We start from the raw sequence: 25,762 nt of genomic DNA on the forward strand, positions 1-25,762 counted from the left end.
CTCCTGGGATAGGCTCCAGGCCCCCTGTGACAATGAAGGGCATCTGAGGTAAAACCTGTGCCAGACCTTACGGGTCAAATGTGGCAGCCATTAGGGTTCTCCCATGTTTCTTCAAAATCAGTTTAGTTATTTGATTCAGTATCACGATTCTTTTGTGTAATTCATGTATCGCCACACTGGATCCAAAATCAAATATTTTTTTAAAATTATTTTTGAACTCATATGTTGACGTGTATTTGAGATGATAAGATGTTGTGGTCCTCTATAATCCTAACGGCGGTACTCTCTAAACTACTCACACTTTGGTAGGAGAAATTGTTTCCTAAAGTGTTTTAGAATTATAACTAAATCTTTTAATTTTTTTCAAATTAATCATGCCTGAAAAATGTTAAGGTCGCCCAGCCCTAGTATAAACCTGGAATATCCCACAGTGTTTTTTTGACTATTAACTGGGAGTGATGTATTGGAATCAAACGCAGACAGTCTCTCTTTTATATTTTATTAAAGCGATGATTTCATCCTGGGTCTGTCAGCCTTCACTTCAGATCTGGTTCTCTGCTGGGAAATCCTAAACACTTAGTCGAGAGAGAGGGAGAGAGAGAGATTAAAAGAGGCACCGAGGGACCTATCAAGCATATAGACAGATCACACAACCAAACAGTTATGGGTTCACTCCTCCCTCAGTGTGTTTTGTAGGTAATACATGTGTAGAAAGAAATAACTTGATTTTCCTAACAGTATGAGTTTAAATCATTGTGTGTGTGTGTGTGTGTGTGTGTGTGTGTGTGTGCATGTGTGTTTGTGTGTGTGTGTTGGACTTCAGACATAAGAGACATTGATAATGCTGAGAGCCTGTAGAGTGGCACGGGCTTCAGGGCCTCTCGGGTTACAGTCACAGCCTTCCTGTCGTTTGAAGAAATCAGAGCGAGCGGGACAAACACACAGAACTCGAGCGTTCTCCTGTGAATTACACAATACACCAAATATAGTGCGGAGTCCTGCAGAGATTATCCCAACCTGCTTTCTCTCTCTCTCTGTCTCTCTCTGTCTCCTTCTTTCTCGCCATCCAGTTTCCTGTTCGTCTGTTCGGCTACGAGAAGGGGTTTACAATGTGATAAGGAGCAGACATGATCTCAGTCATGCCTGCTCAGATCAATAGCAGTTTAATCCACACTTTGATCCACTTTATACACAACACGACTACATGTCTGGACTAAGATCCTGCATGTAGTGTATTACTGGAAGCTTCTAGAATAACATTTTTTTTATTTGTGTGTCTCAGAGCTGTGTTTTTACTCAGTTGTTAGGGTTAGGTTCAGTGCACTACACAGAAGATGTGTTGTTTCTTCCTAGCATGTAATCATAGAGAGAGAGAGAGAGAGAGGTGTTGCTCGGTGTTAGAGGAGCTCACTCCATCTGCCATGTTACACCTAACAACATGGCGCTTTCGCTGTGACAAGATTTACGGAAATCGATCTTATTAGAATTTTAAGAACTTTGTTCTTAAAATTTTAAGAAGTTTTATACATTAGCTTTATCCAGCACTTTCAACAACTGATCACAAGTCGTTAAATGACATTTCTTATTAAATTAGTTTTCTGCTTTAGTTTTTTGTGTGAACAGTTGAGCGTGAAATAGCAATGTGTATGTATGTGTGTGTATATATATATATATATATATATATATATATATATATATCGCCTCAAATGGGTAAGTGTGTTGAGTGAGCAGTTGTGAGCACGTGGGCGCGTGCAGCTGCTTCTAACGCATGTGTTTTGAGGCTAATTAGCGCACGTGGTGTTTTGAGACTGGTGTAAGAGCATGTAATGAGTTGGTTTAAGACTAATTCACTCATAGAGTTTGGAGAAGAAGGCCAGTCTAAGAATTTTTTACACTTTTAGTAATGTAACGCCTTAAACATGCGTTTCTGTTTCACCACTTGGAAGCTCATGCACTCTGCACAGAATTGTCCATGGATGTCCGGTCATGCCTGATTAAGCTGAAAAACCTCTGTATCCGGTCACTGGACGCCTGGTGCATCTCTACTATAAATGAAATGTATCATTTAAAAATTGATTTCCATGATGTGGTGGTACAAGAATCGGCTGACAAAAGAGTCGCTTACCAGATTGTTCTTTCCTTTTCTCTAATATTAAATAAAGCTTGTAGGGTGAGATTTACCAGATAGATACCCAGTTGCTGATTCGATTTGTACTGCCATTCTGTTGATATTGTGATCTTATGAATACTGATTCAATATTAATTCTTTTTTTTTTACAATTCTAAACAAACTTAGCAAATAATTTACTCCTACCATACAGGATGTTGTGCTGTAATAATAATTTAAAGCACACCACCTGTAGGATTATAGAGGAATTACAATGTTTTACCTCCTCATATGCAAACATATATACTCAGCAAAAAAAGAAACGTCCTCTGACTTTCAACTGTTTTTACTTTCAGTAAACTTAATGTGTAAATATTTGTATGAACACAAAGAGTCAACAACATAAGACATAAACTAAAAATGTTTCACAATGTGTCCCTGAATGAAGGGAGGCTTAAAATCAAAAGTACCAGTCAGTATCTGGTGTGGCCACCAGCTGCTTGAAGTACTGCAGTGCATCTCCCCCGCTTAATTGATTATGGTTAATTGAACATGCATGGAAAACATTGTTTAAACCCTTTACAATGAAGATCTGTAAAGTTATTTGGATTTTTACAACATTATTGTTGAAATACACAGTCCTAAAAAAGGGACGTTTCTTTTTTTGCTGAGTATATAATTTTTTTTTATTTACAACATTATTATTATTTTTCCCAGATTTTCTTTCTAATTTAGTCGTGTCCAATTCCCCCCGTCACTAGGGGGCTCCCACGTTGAGGCTACTACTACCACTCAGTCGGGAGGGCCGATGACTATCACGTGTTTCCTCCGAACCACGTGACACCAGCCGACCGCATCTTTTTCGAACTGCTCGCTCACACACCGTTGGGGCGGCGTAACACACTTGGAGGACAGCGCTATCCGCTAACTTGTGATCTCCAGATGATAGGGCGAGCAGAGCATTTTACTCTTGCGCCACTTAGAGGCCAAAAATTTTTTATTTGTTCAGAGATATTGTAGTGTTTTTAATCCATGAACATTTAAATAGGTTCGAAGCCCAGGTGAGATCTTACCATTTCTCACGTGGTAAAACACGAATTCTTGGAATTCTATCGTAATCATTATGCGGAAGTAGCGATTAACGGAAAAACACAGAAAGCCTAAAAACATCAAAGCTAGAGAAAAAAAATTATCGGAATAATTTCAATCAGACTGATCGATAGCTACAGTCATGAGGGAAAATACACACTCAGTTCAGTAAAATCAAACCGTAATGCTGTAACATGCAAAGACGTCTTCTACAATTGCAACAAACAGTCTGTGTACACAAACTTACGGCCGTGGAGCGTAAGTAGACTACTGCAATAACGTGCTTTTCGAATATCAGCACAGCCGTCAGTTTATTGGTCTATTAGAGTGCGAGTAGAGTCTCCTCATCCAGCGAAGGAGAAAAACAGTCACGCAATGGGATGTGAATAAAACAGAAACATGTGTGGGCGAAAGTGTGTTTCACCGCGCTTTTCTGGAACAGCACCATCATCAAATGAGACGTTCACTGGAAGGAACCTGGCAAATGAAAGGAAATGACATCATTAAAAGGGGAAGGGGGGGACATAATTGGTATCTTAGTTTTCCCAGCAGTAGATCTTGGCCGCAGACACACTTCTGTGTGATTCACAGCTGGGCCTTTTGGAATGAACTTTTGCAACCGAACTGTGAAACTGAAAGCTGGGAAGGTTTGTACAACTATCTCTGCTTGCAGCCGGACAATTAGACGTGACACGTGAGAGTCTGTGTCTCTATCGTGGTCTATTTAGATAAAAACACTGCACTGTTTTTGCATTTGTGATGCTCATATATTTTTCCCTCTTTTTTTTTGTTTATATCCAAGGTAGACATGGTGACAGTTGAAAGACATGGATGTTAAAACTACACTGTACATATTATAAAGGATAATGCATGCATTTTTTTTAATTGGATGTTATGCAATTATAATTGTGAGACAATTTGGATCCTCCCCCAGCCTTTATTGGGTTAAACGATCGTGCTCAGTGGTAGATGGGAGTTCAGGGAGGAGAAGATTACACTCGAAGTGAATCATTTATGTGGGGTTGATCTCATCTACTTTGTCTCCTTTTGATCATTTGCCATGATGCTATCTGATATCACCCGAATGAGGATGGGTTCCCTGTTGAGGCTGGTTCCCCTTGAGGTTTCTTCCCTCTTATCATCTTGTACGAGATAGAGATTTAGAATCAACGGTCAGAATACAAAAAATATTAATAAATAAACCTCTCACCCTTAACAAAAGTCTTATTTTAACAATAGTCATGTTTTATTATGTGCTGTTTGATCATGAAGTAATCCCACAGGGCAAGTGGGAGATTTGGGGTATTAGTTACCCAAAAACCTCATAAACCTGACTAAAATGTAGCTAATGTCATTTAACCCGAAAATATGAGAAAGAACAAAAAAAAAAAAAACATATTTAGATCATGTAATTTCGCGTAGCAATATTGTAGTTCTGGTAATCTCTACAGTATATCATCCTTGCACCCCCAGTTAATACATACCAGGGGTATGTGCTGAAATTTCTTGTGAATGAAGCTGTAAAACCATTTACAGAAACTTTAAGCACAGTACAGTAATAAAACTCAAACCATGGAATTTAACCATTAAAGATGGTTAAATTCAAATTATGGACAACCAAAAGTCCCGGTTTGACTTGAACACCCTTTCGATGTGCGTGATTTTATCTCAAAGGCTGAAGTTTATTTCAGGTAATACACGCATTGTGAGTAATTTATGTAGTTATTAGTTTAAAAACTTTTTTTTTTTTAACAGCTACTTTTGTAAATACTTTAATACATACTGGCAACCATTCTCTTAATGATATCATATATATGAATTAGTGCTGTCAAAATTAGTGCGTTAACGCATGCGATTAATTTGAAATATTTAACGCATTAAAAAAAATTTACGCAATTAACGCGGTTGCAGTTTTTTTTATTTCCTGTTGTGGCCGACGTGTGTTCAACGTGCAAAGAAGTATGATTAAGACCAAGGAAGGACTTTTAGACGGAAAGTTTCAGTATAAAACTCTGCCGGATGGTTCTGTGGATAAAACAAAAGTAATCTGTACATTTTGCAAAGCCGAATTTAAATACCAGAGAAGTAATTCGTCTTTGACATATCACTTAAAAGCAAAACACCCCACCGAAACAATCTCTACAGGGCCTCGCCAATGTAAATTGCATTGATTGTTTTGAAATTCAAATGACACAAATGGCACATACCTGTGTTTTTATTTCTGTAATAAATATGGCTTTCAAGCCAACAGTTAATTTGGAGAATATTGATGGTTTATTGCAGGTATGTTGTTAACATGAGAAAATCTGTGTTACAAGTTAAACAAAAATTCCAATAAACAATCATATTTGAATTTAAATAGTTTCATTGTCTTGAGTTTACATTGAAACTTTTTGGATATGTAAATGTAAATAATTAGTCTTTTAATTGTGATTAATCACGATTAATTGCAAAAAATTGTGCGATTAATTAGTTAATTTTTTTTAATCGATTGACAGCACTAATATGAATACATTATTGAATGAATAAATGAGTACTTTATTGTCATTCAAAAACGTACCATGGTATTGCACATTCAGAAAGAAATCGTTTTGCAGTTGCCTCGCTGTTTTGAAAAAAGAGCTAATAAAATTGTACTGTATTGCACATTAAATAAGTAAAAAAATACATTGCACAGTAAATAAATAAATAAATTACAGGCTGATTAATAAATATATTGCATAGCAGATTGAGAATATGTTGTGGAATGATTAGTAAGTAAAGTATATTGCATGGCTGGTGAAAAATATATTGCCATTTAGGATAATATATTGAACAAAATATTAATAAAATGCTTTGCGCGTCCTTTCACATGTGTTCTATAGATTCAAGGTGTGCATATACGTCATCACGCTGCATGACACAGATCTTTGTTGTGTTTTTACACACTGGGGTTTTAAGTAATGATTTCTATCTGCTGCTGTGCAAAATTATGTAATACAGTAATATTGTAATATATACAGGATATATTTTCTGTGTATTTAATACCTGTATGGCTACTACAGCATACGTATTGATTGAACTCTCAGTTACATGCTATCATTCTCACTTACCATCCGAGAATACAATATGTAGGTCTGTCTCTTCAAGGACAGAGATCACAATGAAATGGCAGCGATGCGTAACGCGCTCATGTTTCTGGAGCAGGTGGTAGAGCGAGTCGTCCCCAGTGTTTCGCCTGCCTCCAGTCTGTCACATCGTCATCCGTCTGCCGCTGCTCAGGGTCTTCATTAACACTAAGGATGGACCTGTGTGTAGAAATTAGGTAATGCCTGAGCAGGGAACGTACTGAAGCATGACTCTGGACTGAAGGGTAGAGTTGTCTTTCCCTCTTTAGCAGACACCAGGACCATCATGGTTTTAAGCTTTTAAATCTAATACATCCTTGCTTTCGTATGTCTCAAAATGTCTTGGTAGGTCTTAAAACCATAAAAACATACTGCCAGGACAACACACAATCTAGTCTTAATTATTTTATATAATAATGGAATTCATTTTACACAAATAAATATTGTTTAGGTTTTAACTGGATTCTTCAACGCTTGATATTTAAGTTAAATGTCAGGCTATCCTAAAAGTAAAGGTGCCAATATTTACAGTGCCAATATTTACTCGATTCCAACTGCTGTTTAACAACTAAAAAGAAGAAGAATGCCATTTATCCTTTTTTTTGACTTCTTGCCATGTTGAAGGCCCGGGTTCAATACCCAGCCGGTGCTCAAACCCCAGCCACTGGACACAGTGCCGGTCCCAAGCCTGAATAAAATAGGAGGGTTGCATCAGGAAGAGCAACAACTTCCTGCTATGCATTTCTGCTTTATTACTTAACACATCACTGAAGCTCAGACCAAATACACATAATGATCACACTCTTGTTCTTGTTCTTGTTTTTGTTGAACATCCCGTTCCAGATTTGCCCAGTCTTTGTTGTTGTAATAACCTCCACTTTTTTTTGGAAACGCTTTCCATAGGGGTAACGTAGACAGCATAGTCAGTCCACCTACATGCAGATGTCGAATTGTAATAACTAATACAAAATATACAGTGGGGCAAAAAAAGTGTTTAGTCAGCCACCAAGTGTGCTTAAAAAATGAGAGGCCTTATTTTACTGACGAAGTTACCAATTAATTCATTAAAAATCCTACAATGTGATTCTTTTTTCTTATTTTGTCTCTCATAGTTGAGGTATACCTACTGTATGATGAAAATTACAGGCCTCTCTCATCTTTTTAAATGGGAGAACTTGCACAACTGGTTACTGACTAAATACTTTTTTTGCCCCACTGTAAGCTTAATTGAATCAACTCGTAGCCACCCAAACAAAACACTTAAACATGCAATTGTCCAAACTATTATTTGATCCTTTCCAGGGCTTTCAACTGGGGAGGATTATAAGCGTAGAATAAAAATCTACATAAACATTAGACATAAAATAATTTAATTCAATAGTTCTGTAGTTTTTGTATGACTACACACCAGTCTCTCTCTCACACACACACACACATACACACACACACAAATCATCAAATTATTATAATGGTATTTAAAAATCAATTTTTGACCCTTATGTACCCAAGCATGGCGGTACAGCTACAAAGTCTAATAAAAAAAATGATAAAAACCTCTTCTTTAAATTGAGAATGAAATAACACAAATTGGGTAAAGAACTCGTCTTTTATAATCATCAAAGCTGTCAGTTATTTTGAAATCTCCAGTATTAACCTGAATACTTCGTTTTCATCGCTTGTATCATACCTTCAGTTCTTTTCTTTTTATATGTCAAAATATGTCAAAAGCTGCGCTTGAACTGTTCTCTTAGCAATTGCGAAAAACTTGTGAGCAGCGCGTTACAATATTGGATTCTGATTGGCTAATCGCTGTTTTTATAGTTCGTAGATGATCATACATAGAGAGTTTTTATATTTAATTTTCATGACAAATTTTACATAATACACAGCATTATTAATCTAAAGGGGATGTTAAGGGGGATGCTGGTTTTACAGAGTGGATGGTTTTTGTCTTTTTTTTTTTAACAGACAGGGTGACATCACCCCCTATCCCCCCCCTCCCCCCCCCCCCCTTAAATCAAGCCCGGCCTACATGCATGTAAATTTTTTGGGGGTAAAAGGAAACCCACGCAGGCACTATTAAACATACGGTATGGGACACAGTATCGGTAATTTAGATGTAAAATTACTAAGAAATATGTGACATATGTGGCCTGAAATTACCAGCCTTAGCAATGACACAAAAGCTTTATATAATTACTTTATTACCATCGTTGGTCATAGAATGCTTGATGCTAGCAGCACTCTTCTTTGAGCTCTGTAAATAATCATTATAGATGTAGGGTTGTAATTTCACTGCAGCTCATATCCAGACGCTTCAAATACTTAGCATGCTGCAGGGTATATGGATGTGAGTAGAAAGAACTGTTTACTCTCCAGAGACATAAGAACGGAGTAGACTGACCTGGTTTAGACAGCGCTGAGTTAGGATGTTATACTTCGCATTGTAAAAGCTGTTTAGAAATAATGAAGGAATTCAATTTATGGTGTTTTTTTCTTTTTTCTTTTTTTTTTTTCTTTCTGTGCTGAATCTGTGTGCGTGTCCATGTGTTGACAGCTTAACTTGTTCATGTTGGTAAGGAGATCAACGTATTAAAGCGTCCCACTTGATTCTTTGCTTTTCTACTTTTCATGAGTCTAAATATAGATTAATGGGCTGCAAATATTACAGAGGAGTGACTGAATAAAGTGGGAAGATTGCATAAGTAATGGCGGCTGCTTCTGACTCACACATCTGTCTGGTTTGAATCTGGAGTCATGTTTGTGATCTCTCTGACAGATTGCAGTCCCAGTTCACAGTGGGCCATGAGCATATTTTTGAAAATTTAATTGAGCTGCTTTTAGGATGTGTTTATATATCACAGTCTGAATCCAGTTGCGCTTTTGAATATGCACAAATCTCACTGCACGATGGCTTAAAGCTACAGTGCATCTGTTTCCTTTTTTTTAATAGGAAATAGAAGTTAATTTAATTGCAGTCAAGGAGGAAAATCATAGTATAATACAACCTCTTGTGTGTTGTGAGTCACTTTAACAATGACTTAAAACTAATTTAGAGTCAGTAGGGCTGTGCAATTTAAATCAATGTTTTAAAATAGTTTTTTGATTCAGTTAATTTAATTGATGAATTAGTTCTTGATTTAGAATTAATAAATAATTAATACTTTTTTTTAAACTAACATAAATTTATATTTATCTAAATTTAAATGTTAAATGGCCAAAAATTAATTCCTTAGAATTATACCACAGCTATAGCAGTAAATAGAAAACATCTAGTGCATCTAGTGTAAATACTTGTGTTATGCAAGAGTATAGCTTTTTTCTTCTTTTGAGTTTATGGGTGGCTGGTGCAATACCGCCTCGTACTGGATGGAGAGTGAAGCAGAAAATTACTAACAGAAAAAAGATTTTGAAAAGAAAATCAACAATAGAAGTTTCACTGCATTTAAATGATTATTAAATATTTCAGGAGCTTTTATTTAATAGTGAACAAAGTACACAAATCCTGTAATTAGGTTAACATAGAAATACCTGAACATTAATTATTGCTCAAATAACAGAAATCCTCCATTTGATTGTCAATTTGAGTCTGAAAAGATGCCAGCACCACTTGGCTCTGAGGAAATACGTGATGGTCTTTTTGCTCCCAGGTTGGTATTTGTAGCCTTGACGGTGGGAGTGCCCTAATGACGGGTGGGAAAAAATTGAGAAAGTCTGAAAAAATCCCAGAAAAAAATAATGCCGTCGTGTAAAGCTGTCCTGATGGTGTCATAATTTCCAACAAGGCAGAGTTTACAGTCCAATACGGTGAAAAACAGCTCTGAGACAAAATGGTGTGAGGGACTTCCCTCGCGATGTAAAGGCGCTGAGACAACACTGTTACATTTGACGTGTGAGATTCAGTACACTCCTTAGGCACAATTATGTTTTTGGTGTGGGGAAAGGGGACAAATTAAGTCAAGGGGATTGTTGTGTTTTACATTTACATGACTTACAAGACTTTACAAGACTTAAGAACAAATTGGACTTATGAACGCGCTTCCAGAACGGAACTCGTTCATAGGTCAGGGACAAACCTGTTATAAAGAGAAAAAAAATCAAGTACCCAGTAAATAGTACAAAAGTACCCACCTTAAAATTCTCTCAAGTATCAAAAGCACTAATCTTGTATTAGTTCACAGTAGCCTTTTTCTCTGTTTCTCTCTTTCTGTCTCTGTCTGTGCTTCCAGACTGTGAACTTTGTCGCAGTTTTTGCTTGCGATTTTAAACACCTGTAACATTATTAAGTGTGTTACAAGGAAGGCACAATAACACATCACTATTGTGATTATGCAAAAAATATGTATTTTACTACATTTGTTGTAGGATGAAGTGGCGTAAAAGTATAAAATGTCTTCTAATATAAACTATTCAAGTAAAGTACAGACACATGAAATATGTATTTAAGCACATTAGTACACATACTGTATATCATATAGATACGTCAATCGTCAGCGACAAAAGAAGTACAAGTACATGAGAGCAAGCTTCCATTCAGAAAAGCATGAGAGAGTCAAGAATTTGTCAGAGAGAGAGAGAAAGAGAGAGAGAGACGATAAAATACTGTACGGAGAAAATTGATTCTCAAGTCTCATGTGTTTTTTTTTCTCATCATTTATTTGTTCTTTACTTTCATGGAAATCCAGTAAATGCTTATTACCTACAGTAGTTTATTCTTTTTGTGAAATTTGTATCATTTACCCAGTTGTGAAATTGTTTGTACAGGTTACTATTTCTTTCTAAGAGTGAGTCGTTTGCGGCATCTGCTCACTTCAGTTTGTGTATTCATTGCTCCGTCCGGCAGATGCATTAACACTACTGTATGTGTCTCACATGGTTCTAAGAGGTCAGAGAACAAATACACATTAAACACAAAAGTTGAGGTAATAGTAATATATCTTATTAGTGTATAGACATCAGAAACAACCAGAGGGGATTTTGTACACTGCAGTTTAGACATTAAGCTAGAGTTAAAGTTCTACAAAATCTACTAAATGTATAGATGCACCAAGCCATAACCCCTGTAGGTAGATGTAAATACTTTGTACACAACAGCCTGCTGTGAGATTTAAATGGTTTTGCGCTTTTTTTTCCATTAGTACAGACTAACCTTGATCGTCGCACAGGAAAGTTTTACATTCTGATAATGCTAATGTTATTAAGAAAATGCACACAGGTGATTATTCCTTTACATTCGGACCATGTTCCAACCTGGCATGCTACCGTTTTTTTTGGGATGCAGTCCTAAATTCAATCTAAATGTGTACTGTATTGTTTGCTCTTGCAGCCATTAGAGTAATAAAGGTTACAGCACAATGACCGGTACAAAAACGTTCCTCCCACTTTAAGAAGCTTGCAGTAACATCTTTCCACCAGAGAGGGCACAATTCCAAATTCTTTCATCCAGCAGCTGCGGAATAGATTTGCACGCTACAAATCGGGTACTTAATATTTTGCCGCAGTGGACAACAAAGCAACTATTCATGACCCGCGCTTTTATGCGACGCCAGGCTTCGGTCCCAGCTGCCAAGCTCCAACACCCACTTTCTAATAGCCGAGGCTGTTCTTTCCTTCATTACGCAAGCAACTCACCTTTTCCTCTGCATCCTCCCCCCAGAAAGGCCCATTTCATTAGCACACATCTGCTACTGAACACACTGCCAGTCTTTATTCCAATGCCCTTGCGTAAGTCGTACTGCCTGTGCTAATGGAAATTTTAGAACATTTTTAAGAATATTTACAGGGCAAACCGATACCGCTCATACGAACTTGCGGTTCAGAGCTTTTAATTATTGAAAGGTAGATTCCCGACTCAGGAGTCATGCAAGAGAGATTGTGACCTGTGAAATCTTTGTGGTTTTTATTTAAATAATATATTAATGCTAATCATGAGCAGTGCTGGGAAAGCACAGGTCGTATATACGAGTACTCTACCAGTTAAGATAGATTTTAGGTAATGAAACAAGAAAGAATGAATTGTATGTTTGCACTTTCTACACTTTATTTTTAATAAAGTAGGTTCTTTTGTTAGTAGAGCATGGAAAAAAATCTTAAACTGCTTTGTTTTACATCATGGTTGTAAATCCCTAATGTTCTGCTACTTATTTGTTTATTTATTTTTTTATTTTTACCACACCTCAGTTGTTCATAAAAAGTGTTTTATAGCCTGCTACTTGTTTATACGCTAAATAGCTAAACCTAACTCTATTTAATGACTCAGCTCATACATGATTGTTATTAAAGTAATTTGTGCTGCATCAACACATCCAGAATTAATCACAGAGCTTTACTGAGACAAATAACTATGAAAATAAAACATGAAATAACTATAATATAACTAGGATTTTGAAAATATAGGCTATAGTTTGGCAGATGCAGTGTGAAGGTACATAAGGAACATACATTATTATTATGATTTAACAAGTGTGTGTGTGTGTGTGTTTATATATATATTAGAGGTCGACCGATATATCGCGCCGATATTTGTCATTTTTTAATATATCGGCATCGGCCGATATCCTTGTTTAGTAGCGCCGATTTTAAGTCAGGCACATCCGCGGGCAGTCCCATGTTATTGATGCGGTGGAATGTGCTGCTGCCGCGTGTGAAGGACCCCAGGCCAAAACTTCAATGCACTAGAATGCACTTCAGATGTTCTGTGCCATTTATACCGAACACAAATGTTGCTGGTTGCTAGTAGTGCTGCACGATTAATCATATCGCAATCGCGATGTCAGCCTATGCGATTACATTACAGCAAATGTTGCGATTATATTAAATAAACAAATGTGTTCGCGGACGTAACAAGACATTTATTCTAAGAGCTGCATGGTCATTTCTTATGTCAAAAATAAAAAATAACCAGTCAGACTCGTGTAGCGCGCGTGCTGGTGGTCACGTGACTTTCCGCAGCGCAGCGTGGAGAAGGAAGAAAATGGATACAGAAGAGGCCGACGCTGAACTTGTGCCCAGAAAAAATGCAAGCTCTGTTATTTGGCGATATTTTGGTTTCAGGATATCGGACACTAAGCAGAAAGAGGTACTGCGCAAAACTGGCAAAACTAAAGTCGCTACATCAGGTGGCAACACGACAAATTTATATCAGCACCTGAAGCAACACAGAAAAGTATGATAAATGCATGGCGGTAAAAGCCAAGAGTAGTAAAAAGACCAAACAAAGCACAACCCAGTGTGAGCAGAACAAAACAACACATTATTACAGATGTGTTTGTAAGTCTCAGTAAGTGACGTAGCGACGTTGAACTTGAAATAACTGCAGTGAAATTCTTTTTAACTCCTACGGACCTTTGGTCAAGCAGGGCGACCGAGACATATATTAGCCTAACCGCGCACAATGAGTTTGAACTGAAAAGCCGTTGCCTGCAAACATCGTATTTCCCTGGCGATCACACCGGAGAGAACACACTGTAGCCGCGGGTTTAAGAGAGGCCCTGGCTGCATGTGACCTCTGTAAGGATGGTTTGGTCGCAACAGACAACGGCACGCACATCGCCAAAGCGGGGGGGGGGGGGGGGGGGGGGAGTTAATCACTGAACTAGGTTTCATGATTATTAGCATGACTCTAAAATTAATATGTTTAAAGGACACTTTTCTTTTCTTTCAATCTCTTTTTCATCATTAGATTAAAAATGGTGAGTGATTTGATAAGAATACCAATAAAGTATGTTACATCCTCCTTAAATGTCCCTGTTTTGGGACAAAATGTAAAAATATATTTTTTAAATAGGTATTTGTTTTATTTATCTGTACTTTTGACTTTCTAATTTAATTTAAAAGTTAATTTAATGTAATTTAATTCAATAATGTAAAGATGTTACTGTTATTTAAATTTGTACAATTTTGTTTTAATTATAAAACATTGTTCATTTGTAGTTGCTAGATTGCACTGTACACTATATCTCAGTTGAGAAATTAAAATTTCAGCATTATAAGTAATGTAAGTGCATTTTCCTTGATAACAAGCAAGTTGAGTCATACCACTTGTTTATCATATCGCATGTTCCAACAAACTTGAAAAATTCTGCTAGATAAATGCTCTAAAACATTTATGTAAATGATTCACAGTTTTTTTATATTACCTGTTTTTTTTTATAAGTCAGTGTTCAATAAATTATGTTAAGTTTAGAAATGTTGTGCATCCACTCGTTATTAGTGTGACCTTTTAGCATGCAAATGAAAGGGAAAACTTCAAGATATCGGCCCTAAAAATCGGCCAAAAAAATCGGCAGCACATATCGGCGATCGGCTGACCCTGACCTCTAAACATCGGCATCGGTTATAAAAAAAACCCATATCGGTCGATCTCTAATATATATAATGAGTTGAATTATACATAAAAATAAATCCCAGCACTAATTATTGGTCAAAACTTAGTACAACCAATAATTGGAGGTAGCTCAGTGGTTATGCCCCTAACCCTCAACTGCTCAGATTTATAATGAGATAAAAATGTAAGTCGCTCTGGATAAGAGTGTCTGCCAAATGCCCAAATGTAAATGTTGTTGCTGAGCTTGGAGCAATGCTCTATTTGCGTAGGACTATAAGGGAACAGTTATTAGGCTGTTTTAGCATTGTGTTTGGGTCATTTATTCATACAACATTATCTCAATGTCATTCTCAAGTCTTTCTTACTTTCAAAAACAACCTCGTCCTGACAGTGGACCTCATCGTACAACCGAATTTCCACAGCCAGCCAACGTTAGGCTTCATGTCGGGATTTTTCTTAAATGAAACAAACTGCTTTTGTTCAGTTTTAGCTAATAATGTGCCAGTGTAAGTTTTAATTTTCTTCTTTGTTCTTGTTTCCTTTAGACCGGTCTTTGTTGGCCACCAACACAACAAAGCAATCTCTAACAGAAGTGCCACATGATACAGTTTCACCCACCACCTTATTATACACTTCCTTTAAAGCCCTGGGGTGGTCCAGTGACGTCGATAGCACTGTCTTGCCTAACAATGAATCGCCCAAAGCCCCAGAGTATTACTATAGTGACACCACCAACACAGTATATGGCTCAGCATCCACATCACCTTCAAGCTATATCCCTGATCCAGAGTCTTTCACTGGCCTGCCATCAGATTTCCCTTCACCTGGGCCGAAACCTTTTGCAGAACCGCCATTTTCACCACCTGAGCTACTCAAAATCAGCAATAGTGACAATACATATGGAAACCTTAAAGAAATTTCTAATCATTTAGTCACCAGTCATCACTTGAATATCCAAAATGACATACCCCTAGATGATCCAAATCATGCCATTTTTAAAAACCATGTGACACCATCTTTCATAGAACCAACCATGGGTCCACCAGTGGTCTACTTCCCAACCAGCACTATGGATGTGGACTATGGCTCTGGTTCTGGTGATTACCTGGAAACGATGTCCTATATGAGATCTGAAGGCGATGACAATTCTTTAGTCGCCAATTTTCCTTCTGACATGTATGACTTTGTGGATTCAAACTCTGAATCCTATGATACATCTTTTCCTACGAGGGTAATGATTCCTTTGTCCACACGATACTTTTCTCCCAGTCCCTCCATAACTGTCCCTGATAGTCATGTCACTATGAACGTTTTCCAAATTTCATCTTCCAGCACAGCAGTGCATTCCAGTGCCACCTTACATGAGAGTAAGATAGTCAGTGAGCCTCCAGAGTCGTATTCCATCTGGTCCGATGTAACCATTGAGCCCAGCGATGTTCTTCTGCCTGATATGAATAGTCTGGAATACTACAATATTCAGCTTTCAAAAAATAGTGAAACCTTGACCGAACAACGAGCAAATCAGTCCACTATCTACACTGTTCCTCCTAACCAAGTGTTAACAGGAATGAATGGAGAGTATCTCCAGCCCATGGACAACAACTCTTGGCCTGAGGAATCTTCAACAGACATCCAAGGATTTGATTTGTCCAACTCAACTATGTCAGATTTGCCAGACATAAGACCTAGTCTAATAAATGGTACTTTTCCATTTATGTACTCATCAGAAATAACTCCTCCTATGGACTTTTCAACCTCCCAGTGGGACCTGTCTGCAACTCCTGACTGGATAAGCACAGAATCTGCCTCCTTTGTTTTTGCAAGCAGCAGCTTCCCATCAGTGGTTTTCCCAGGCTCTGCTTCAGAGGAGTCTGCTGTCATATTTCCGACTTCCACAAAAAACACCTCCTGGACTGTCAACCCTACTTTGCCAGACATATCACCTCCTTCTTCTTCTTCACTTTTTAGTAATGTGTTCACTCAGATGCCTAATGCCCCTGCAGAGTCCACCGAGTCGACCTTCAACAGCACCTCGGCATTTACTGTGACCGAGTTGGCTGACCAAGGTTTCACAAGCACAGAAAGGCCTTTCACTGAAGTTACAGATAATGGAATGACAACAAGCAGCAGGCCAGAAGCCTCTACCATCTCAGTGTTACAGAACGAGACAGATGTGGATACCCTGGACCCAACAACTGAGGTGTTTAATCCCACAACACAAGTACCTACAACCCCTTCAGTGACCGTGCAGACTTCTACTCTTCTTACTACCACCGTTCGAGAATACCTGTGCAACTTTACCAAACCTGATACCTATTTAGTGCGAGTCGGTAGGTTTCTTAATTTTATTATAGCTTCTCCTTTAGAAAATAAAGGGGGAAAGAAGGGAGCAGACTGCTGAAATTATATCCTAATCCTTGTTCTTAACCTATGATATCCTTTTTCCACAGGTTTTCCACTCGGCTCCACCGCCGGTTACGCCAAAGCAAAAGTCAGAGAGATCCTTAAAGCTGAATTCAATCGACCAGTTGAACTGCAGGTGAAATCTTTTGGGTCCTTTTTTTATCATTTATTTTGTCTGTTTCATGGTCCAGTAGTTTTAATAGTTTTTATTGCCGTATTAGCTGTCATGATAGTGATTACTTGTGCTTCTTGCTAAGTAAACCTCAATCTTGTGATCCAAAAGAAAATAAGTAAAGATGACGGTAGTCTCTTGGATGAGTAAAAATGGAAAAGCTGTTCATTATTATAACTTATTCAACAGTTAGTTCTGACCAAGTAATTTGATTGGACGAGAGGCATTCCACGGGTGCTGATATGGATCATAACAGCACTGGGAAGTTTAACTATATGTATCACTTCATGTCACAGGTGTAACATTTGTTAATTACGCTGTCGTTCACAAGCATGGGTGAAAGTCAGCACAGTTTATAGTCCTGAGAGCAGAAAACACATCAGGTATACAGTATACCTTAAAGAACAATTTAAGAACACTTTAATTGTCTCCTTGTTAATGACTTCTAAGTTGTTCAGAATTGTGTCTGAATTGTCCATGTTTTTTTGTTAATGGCTAACATGAGCTACAAAGCTACCAAAAATCTGAAGAAAGTGGAAATATAATCTAAATGTCGTAAGTTTCTTATGACTGTCCACCACCTACATGGTTTATCTGAAATATAAATAAGTATATAAAATTAGTATTTAAAACTACTAGCTCAACGTTAGTTCTGCCAGTCGAAATCTGTTATGACACGAAATATCTGGTTAAATAACAAACAAATCCACATAATCCATTGATAAATGCCTTTTGTAGAACCGTAGTATAAACGCAATATCACATTCGCGTTCCTGCTGTTGTACTGATATTCTGATACACTGATATTCTCTCTCCCATGTGATATCCCTTAATTATATACTGTAGATTACTAATATTTTTTATTGTTTCATCTTTTAGCTTTGCAATAATACAACAATCTGCAAATCTTGTAAGCATTTCTGAGAAAAGCTGGCAAACTGTTGCATAATGACCACCCGCAAGCTTCACGTCGGCTTTCAAGAGTCAATCCGGAAACGTGCAGCTCTTCCTGTCTCGCGTTATCTGTCCATTTCAGACACAGGCTTTATGGAGTGACATCATTCTCAGAGTATAAACAAATAGTTTAGACTGCTTCAGATACTTATTTTTTTTGGCAGCTCTCAAAAAAACAACAACAACAGAATGGTCATGTCTTTATGTTCATCATGATAATCTCTCATGGCGTGGTTGTTTGATTGAAGTGATTATAATCTTTTTTAGTTGTTATTGGATTCACTGTAAATAAGACTTTTTGTTTTATTTGTTTTGTGTGTGTGTTTGTGTGTGTGTAGGTGGTGAAATCCCCTCCAGACTTTGTGTTTCGAGCTGTGTCTGGTCCTGTTGTCTACACAGCCATATCAGTTATGAACGCTCTGAGACGGTTTGCACATGCATCTGACATCATTCTCAGTGTCTCCCCAATCAGTCCAGTGCCAGGTCTACAGTACCACATCCACTCTGGTAGAAATCTACACGCCACCCGTTTACATCCATTAAACTATTGCACATGCTGTACAATACCAGTCAAAAGTTTGGACACACCTTCTAACTTCCTGGGGTCCGTTCTTCGTACGTTGCTAACTCATTTAGCTGGATTTAATTGTTGTGGATTTGTCCTGATCTTGGATTGTTTCGTTCTTCGATGCGCTTCTAGTATTTGTTGTCATAGCAACATATCCGTAAGCTTGAACCTGCTCGGGAGCAGCTTTATTTCATGTAAACAGGATTTAGCCTGCGCTCCTGGCGGGTTATGATTGGTTGAAATGGCGAGGTCACATCTGATTGGTTAAAGAGCACGACTGACTCACATGGAAAAAGAAAAGTATATGCTCCCTGCCATGGAAGCGCAATAATCCTAGACAACTCAATCCAGCTCTACTAATCATCAACAACAGGTGAGCTCGAAGAACCGAATTAGCCGGATCGTAATTAGCACAATGATCTCATCTTAGATGTGTCAGTTCATCTCGGATGTGTCAAGCGTCGTACGAAGAACGGACCCCTGGTCTTTTTTGATCTGTCTACTGTATCTTTCTACATTGTGAAACAATTAGAATATAAAAAATGAGCCCAAACGTTTAACTGGTACTATGGTATGTGCTATAATAACACAAATGTCTGTTTTTGATGATTGAGAGTGACTTGAAGTCTAAAAGTAAAAGCAAATGGTTATTATCTAATGTCTTATCGATGATGTCTCCTCCTCTGCAGTGCTTCAGTTTGTGCCTGTTCACGTAGACATGTATGTGTGCACGTTCATCGAGCACATTGAAAGAGGGCTGATTTCCGCTTTCACCGAAGTGCGTCGTCGCTCAAAGGAGTCTACGGACTTTACCATAAATGTAAGGATCACCTCCATGTTCTGTATTCTCATTTGTCTGATTTGCCTCGTACATACAGCACAGTACACTGCCTGGCCAAAAAGGCTTAGCCTTTGTTTCGGATGCACATTGAGATGGTGAATACATGTGTAAAAATGATTCCTCACGCTCCCAGAACCACAGAATGTGAATCCTGGAATATGTTTATTCCATAAGGGAAAAAAAAAAAAATCCATAGATGTGATATCCGGATTCTGGTCATTCACTACATTCAGGTTGTCAGCTGACTTCATTTAGTGCCACATAACATTGCTGAACCTAAACCTGAACAACTGAAGCAACCCTAGATCATAACACCGCCTCCAGAAGTTAGTTTAAACTCTAAATATGCCCCCGAAACACTTTAATTTCATTTCAAACTCAGCTTAATACAATACTCTTAAAATTGATTTTTATTTTATTTTAATTAATTTTTTTTATGTAAAGGTAAACCCTGTACAGTATTGTCCTGCTGTGTCTCCCACAGTGCTAGAATGTCAAATACAGATGTTGCGCCTGTATGTACTGTAATTCATGCAAGCGCGTTTTCTTTGGTACGTGCCGTCATTTTCTTTGGTAGCGTAAGTAGCATAAATAAAAATCAATAATAATTCACCATCACAAGTCTTTTCCTCTACGGTTGCTTTGTGTTCTCTGTACAGTGCTAAAAAATTATGTAGTATTATATTTTATATGGAAATTTTGCTGAATTTATGTTAATATTCATGTCAAAAAAATTTATTTAGTCATTTAGCAGACACCATTACCAAGAGGGACTTACATTTTTTTTTTTCATTATACATCTGAGCAGTTTTTTTTTAGGGTATTGTATTAAGAAAAGTATTGGGCCTTGCTCTCTAGGACCCAACAGGGACAACTTGGTGGTCGTGGGGTTTAAACCTGGTACCTTCAGCCTTAACCACTAAGCTACCCCTGGCTCAGTAAATGATTTTGTTCTTCATAGTTTAGTGTTAAAACTTATAAAAAAATGATATATTCTTACGGAAAAAGCGAAGGGTATTTGTGGTTTTCCGCAAAATTGCAGGGGTTTCCGGGAACATTTATTAGTTAGGTTGTAAGGAAAAATCTAATGCCGCGAGCTCTGAACCGCGACTTCTCAGGGGTCAACTGTAGTGTATTTTGCAGCAGTTATTCTGTAAATAAGCTAATTTGTTTTATGTATTAGAGACTGCCACGCAAGCTGCTTAGTAGAGTTTTCTTTTTTACAAGCTGTTGAGAGTCTTAACACCAGTGACTCACATCTGATCTCTTATCTCCTCCAGTCCCTCTTTAGTAACAGACCGGTTTTTGTTTTCAGTTCCAGGTGTATGATTAAATCCCTTTCAGTGGATATATTGTAGGGTTTTATTGTCGAGCTGTTTTGATATGTACAGTACCAGCAGTGTAGCAGACATGCTGGTTCTCTTCCACTGACTGCCGCTGTGCTTGCTGATTAAAAGCAATTTCTATAGACTGCTTCCCGTACACTGAAATGACATCACTCTCAGACGGTCGTCTTGATTGGATTTAGGAAGATGAGCACACACTATTCAACACCACAGTTGCCAAGGCAACTAAATGAATGCGTGAGATCAGGACTATTCCATGTATCTCAGTTGTGACACATTAACACACTTCTGCTTTGACTGATGTTCTCATAAAAACCTCATCACTATTTTACCTTTAGAATACTCATCACAATAAAAATACCGAAACAAGCCCTCCATTTGCGTCCGCATTCAGTCAGAATTTTATTTTATGTTTGTCAAGTAGACGTGCCCTTATGTCTGTCTGTCCTGACCTCACAAGATTTTGAACATTGCAGATATTAAACATCACCATGAGCTCCGTGGCACCAACCCAGCCGCAGCTCCGCGGGCCGGTGGACGTCACCTTCGTGGTAGGCGATGCCAGAGGGTACATACTGGGCTCCGAAGTCAGCAGTCACCTGAGGCGTCTCAGTGTGGTGGAGTTTAGTTACTACCTGGGATACCCTGTCCAGCAGATCGCAGAACGTGAGCCAAATTTGCAAGCTTCATCCATGAGCAGTAACTGCAATCATTTTAATAATGTATTGATTTCTTTTTGTCAACAGCATTTCACTACCCTGAACTAAACACCACCCAGTTGCTACGCTCTTCATGGGTGAGGACAGGTAATGTGTGCTAAGCTTGTCTTGGTTTATTTGGCTAAATAGTTATTTCTCCTGTCATGAGGCTCGTCCAGACTTTGATGAATACTTTAATGGTGCTATACAGTCACACAATTTTATGATGATACTTACACAGGGAAAGTTTTGCACACTTTTTTTTTTTGCAAGATACTTTTCAGATAAATTAAAGTGTCTAGTAAATTTCCATTATACAGTATTAAGTATATATCGCTAACTAAGCAAAATCACATAGGATTACCTGTTACAGCCTGTTACAGCCTGTTACAGCGTAACCTCAAATGTGATATTGCTTTTATACAACAGCTCTACAAACACCATTTTTTATTAACAGATTATAATTTCTTTGTGCGTTTAACCAGTTATTTGTTCCACCAACACTTATCCTTCCGTGCCTGACAGAGCTAATTAAATGCGACTGGTGGAGCTGGTGGCTGACAGTATTTCCAGGGTTCCGGAATTGAATCGCAAATAGTGTTATATGGAAAGCTAGTGCACTATGTTAGTGCAGAATCCCTTGTTCCACACATAAAGTAGTGCCCTTGATCAGGGGTTAGAGAGGGATTTTGGATACAGCCTTAGTGTTAGAAGCAGTGTTGGGATGTTACATTTTAAATTACATTACAAAATTACTGTCATTAAAAAGTAATCAGCTAGATTACTGCGTTACCTTCTGATAAAAGAGTCTGCAAAAAAACGAAAACTACTTTGTGATTCCTCATGCATGTTGTTTTAGTCAAGACCTAATTATTCGACCATCATCACTCAGCAAAGGTTGTGCAACCTTCACACACACACTAATGTAATGACTGCTGTCGGGATCACAGATTACATAAATTGTCTGAATAACAGATTACATTTTTGAAAATATAACTAAATAACTGAGTACTTAAATGACAGACCTAACACGTTTGATTACTCGGTACATCAAAAAAGTAATCCAAGTACTCTAACGCATTACTTTGTTAAACTGTTTGCTCGTACTTTGTAACGCATTACACCCAACACTGGTTAGAGGTTCACTAGCTTTATAGATCATGTTGGTCGTGAACATAACAACACAGACGGTTCAAAGAAAATACGGAATGACTTAGAAGTAGTTAATAAGGAGACACAGTGTGATTTAAGATGGCATTATGTCTTCAGGTGTGTTTTCTTGCTGAAAGTGCTTTCATGACTGGTGTTAAATGTGGGCTTTGGCAGGCAGCTGCTCTTCCATTTTTCAGTATTGTCCTCCAATTAGATTACTCTGTGTTTAATACACAAATTGCTGTATATTTATATTTTTGCATATCACACAAGAACATGAAGCCATAAGATGCTAAATCTTAAGCTGACATGAAGTAATCACTAATTCAATGTTTGAAGCTCAGTCAAATAAATAAATTTTTCTGTAAAGAAATTGTGCTTATGAGTTTAAGAATAAGCCGATTAAATACTTATCTCATACACTTACAGCTCAGTTTAAGTAGATTCATAACTTTATTCATATACCAAATTCAAACGGCATTCCATGTACAGGTACAGCTCTGAGCTGAATCCTGCTGCTCAATCAAGTCAGTATCATGCAAGAAAGAAATGCCATAATGGCACTTAAATTCAAGGTCAGAGTTGTGCATGCCTGAGATACGCTACCACCTAAAAGTTTAGGATCACTTTCTAATTCCATGGTTGTACCTGATTTTTATTTCTTTCTACAATGCTGAAAGCGTTGCAAAAATATGCAATAATATTCTTTAAACAGTTGATATTGAGATGTATCTGCTACTTGTGCTCTGTAAAGCCTTCATACTGGCTCTAATCTGAGGTGCTGTTTTTTAATTAGATTTCTGACTCTAAATGACTCTAAATTAACTTCTCCTCTGCAGCAGAGGTCAGTTTTAGTCTTGCTTTCCTGAGAGGGCCTTCATGAGAGTCATGAGGTTTTTCCAAATACTGTTCTTGCAAGAACTTATCTAGAAAGGCTGACCTCTGTGTCTTAAAATAGCGACTGACTGTTGAAATGCCCGGTATTAGTGTAGAATTTAGAAAATAAATCACTAAACAAAAACAAAGAACTTTACAAGTGATCTCAAACTTTTGAGCAGACGACATTATGTGTGTGTGTAACGCTCGCATAACTTTTGTAAAGTGCTTTAGTCTGTAGCTACATCTGCAGCCGATATGTGTCTCAATGTCATGGCGTGTTTTCATGTAATACTGTCTTATTTGTGTTTGTTTCAGTGTTGCTGGGCGTGATAGAGCATGAAGTAAATGATAGGATTTTCCAGGCAAAGATGGAAAGGAGACTAGCCCTGCTGCTTGGAGAGGGACTTTCTGTAGGCCGACGCCTTAAAAGAGCCACCAGTGTGGGCAACAACAGCGTACAGGTAGGACATTTTAATCCCCCCTAAATAACACTCCAGTCTATTTTTTTATTCTCCAATTAACTACCTTTTTTGGGAGTAGAAGCTTATGAAATAAATTACTTCTATCTGCACGTGCACATGGCTGAATTGTGCGCCCTCATTATCGTCCTTCTCCTTCATGGACCTTCTCAGCCTTTCCGACTTCTTCTTAACGGATCACTCTGTACGGCTCTCATCACCACCTGCGCTCCTCGGCTCATCACCATTTTTTTTTTTTGCCCAGCAGTAACCATAGCAACAGCTTCTATTCATCCCTAAACTGAGGAGCCACTCACTGGTCCCTGTTCTCCCCTTCATAGGATGGTTAGCTGATAGCAGATCAATTATTGAAGCCTCTTCACAGGCAGAGTCACTTTAGAATCACGTGTCCATCCTGCTGAGAGATGTCCCCTATTTCATGGGACACATAAAGAACGCGGCAGTCCGCTTTCACAGCAGCGAGCTGGCAGCATGAGTAAAGACCGGCCTGGTTTTACAACTGCCCCAGCTACACACTCAGACATCCTCACTATTGATATTGATGATACATCTTGCAGGACTGTTAACGTTTCCTTTAAGATGCTAATTAGCGAAATGTGAATAATAACTAGCTGTACAAATAAAGCATCTTTAATTTTTGTGAGCGTAAAAATACACAATGACCGTGTATGAGTGTGAAATTGGAAAGTGCTTCATGCAATTTGTGTTGCTTAAGGTTCGTTTGTGTCATAAATGGCAGTCACAGCCGAGACCAGATGAGGCTGTGTGCTGCCCTTTTCCACCACAATAAGTCTGAAATTATTAGTAGACCTTAGCCCAGATTTTTACTCAGACATACCTTTTGCCATCTAGAGGGCAGAAAGTAAATCTAATACCGAGATGTATGATCAGTAATAGAACACATCAAGATGTCTGTTTGTGCATGCATCACATAAAAACTACTGAATGATTTTTAATGGGGTTTTCACAGGCCGTATTTGGCCAAGCTTGGACATACTTTGGAAAATGAAATGGAAAGCACCCTTATATTATTTAAAAAATCGACTTTCAATCATTAGTTCATTTTAAAATTCAACAGATGGCGCTGTACATTTTTTAATATGCACTTATAAGTGTGCGATTGAAATCTACTTAATAAACACGATCTCACACCTTTATTCCACACACTTTACGGTAACATGTAAAAAAATATATATTTCAAAATTCAACATATGGCGTCGTACATTTTTTTTAATACGATTATAAGTGTGCAGTTAAATTTCACTTAAACAGAGATGTGAGCAAACAGTAAAGATTTATTTTTTATTTTTTTTTTATTTTTTTTTACAATCTATAGAGACGTTGACAAATGGAGAGAGACTGCAGTATTGTTATTTCGATTCCAGACAGAACCATCCATAGCTCGGATACTAAGGAGCAGATTGGTTGTGCTCTCAGGGGGGAGGGGTGTCACACACGTCAATCATACCATGTAGTCGACTAGTATCGCGTATCTTGGGGGGAGCACTTAATAGCGTTCGTCTCCCTGGTATGAAGCTGTCACCTCTTTTACAGTTTTGACATATTGTTTTTATACAAGAAAAGCTGTCCAGTAGCATTTTTTTAGAATTTTTGTTTGCGTGAGGAAAAGTCATAAATGTT

At 37.9% G+C, this 25,762-nt stretch overlaps 1 protein-coding gene across 6 annotated transcripts in view; it reads left to right on the top strand.

The window, feature by feature from the left end:
- Positions 1–25,762, top strand: part of si:ch211-1e14.1 (UPF0606 protein KIAA1549) — a 70,853-nt gene that overhangs the window by 20,968 nt on the left and 24,123 nt on the right. For all 6 annotated transcript variants that reach the window (XR_008360917.1, XM_053500611.1, XM_053500616.1 and 3 more), the window contains exons 3-9: positions 15,175–16,959; positions 17,080–17,168; positions 18,497–18,665; positions 19,416–19,546; positions 21,390–21,579; positions 21,660–21,719; positions 23,958–24,103. Coding sequence is in view for 5 of the 6 variants with exons in the window: in XM_053500611.1 (XP_053356586.1) it covers positions 15,175–16,959; positions 17,080–17,168; positions 18,497–18,665; positions 19,416–19,546; positions 21,390–21,579; positions 21,660–21,719; positions 23,958–24,103 (2,570 nt within the window). In the remaining variant the exon portion in view is untranslated. The remainder of the gene's footprint in view (positions 1–15,174; positions 16,960–17,079; positions 17,169–18,496; positions 18,666–19,415; positions 19,547–21,389; positions 21,580–21,659; positions 21,720–23,957; positions 24,104–25,762) is intronic.

This window comes from Clarias gariepinus, chromosome 7 (genome assembly GCF_024256425.1).
Source record: "Clarias gariepinus isolate MV-2021 ecotype Netherlands chromosome 7, CGAR_prim_01v2, whole genome shotgun sequence".
Taxonomy (NCBI): domain Eukaryota; kingdom Metazoa; phylum Chordata; class Actinopteri; order Siluriformes; family Clariidae; genus Clarias; species Clarias gariepinus.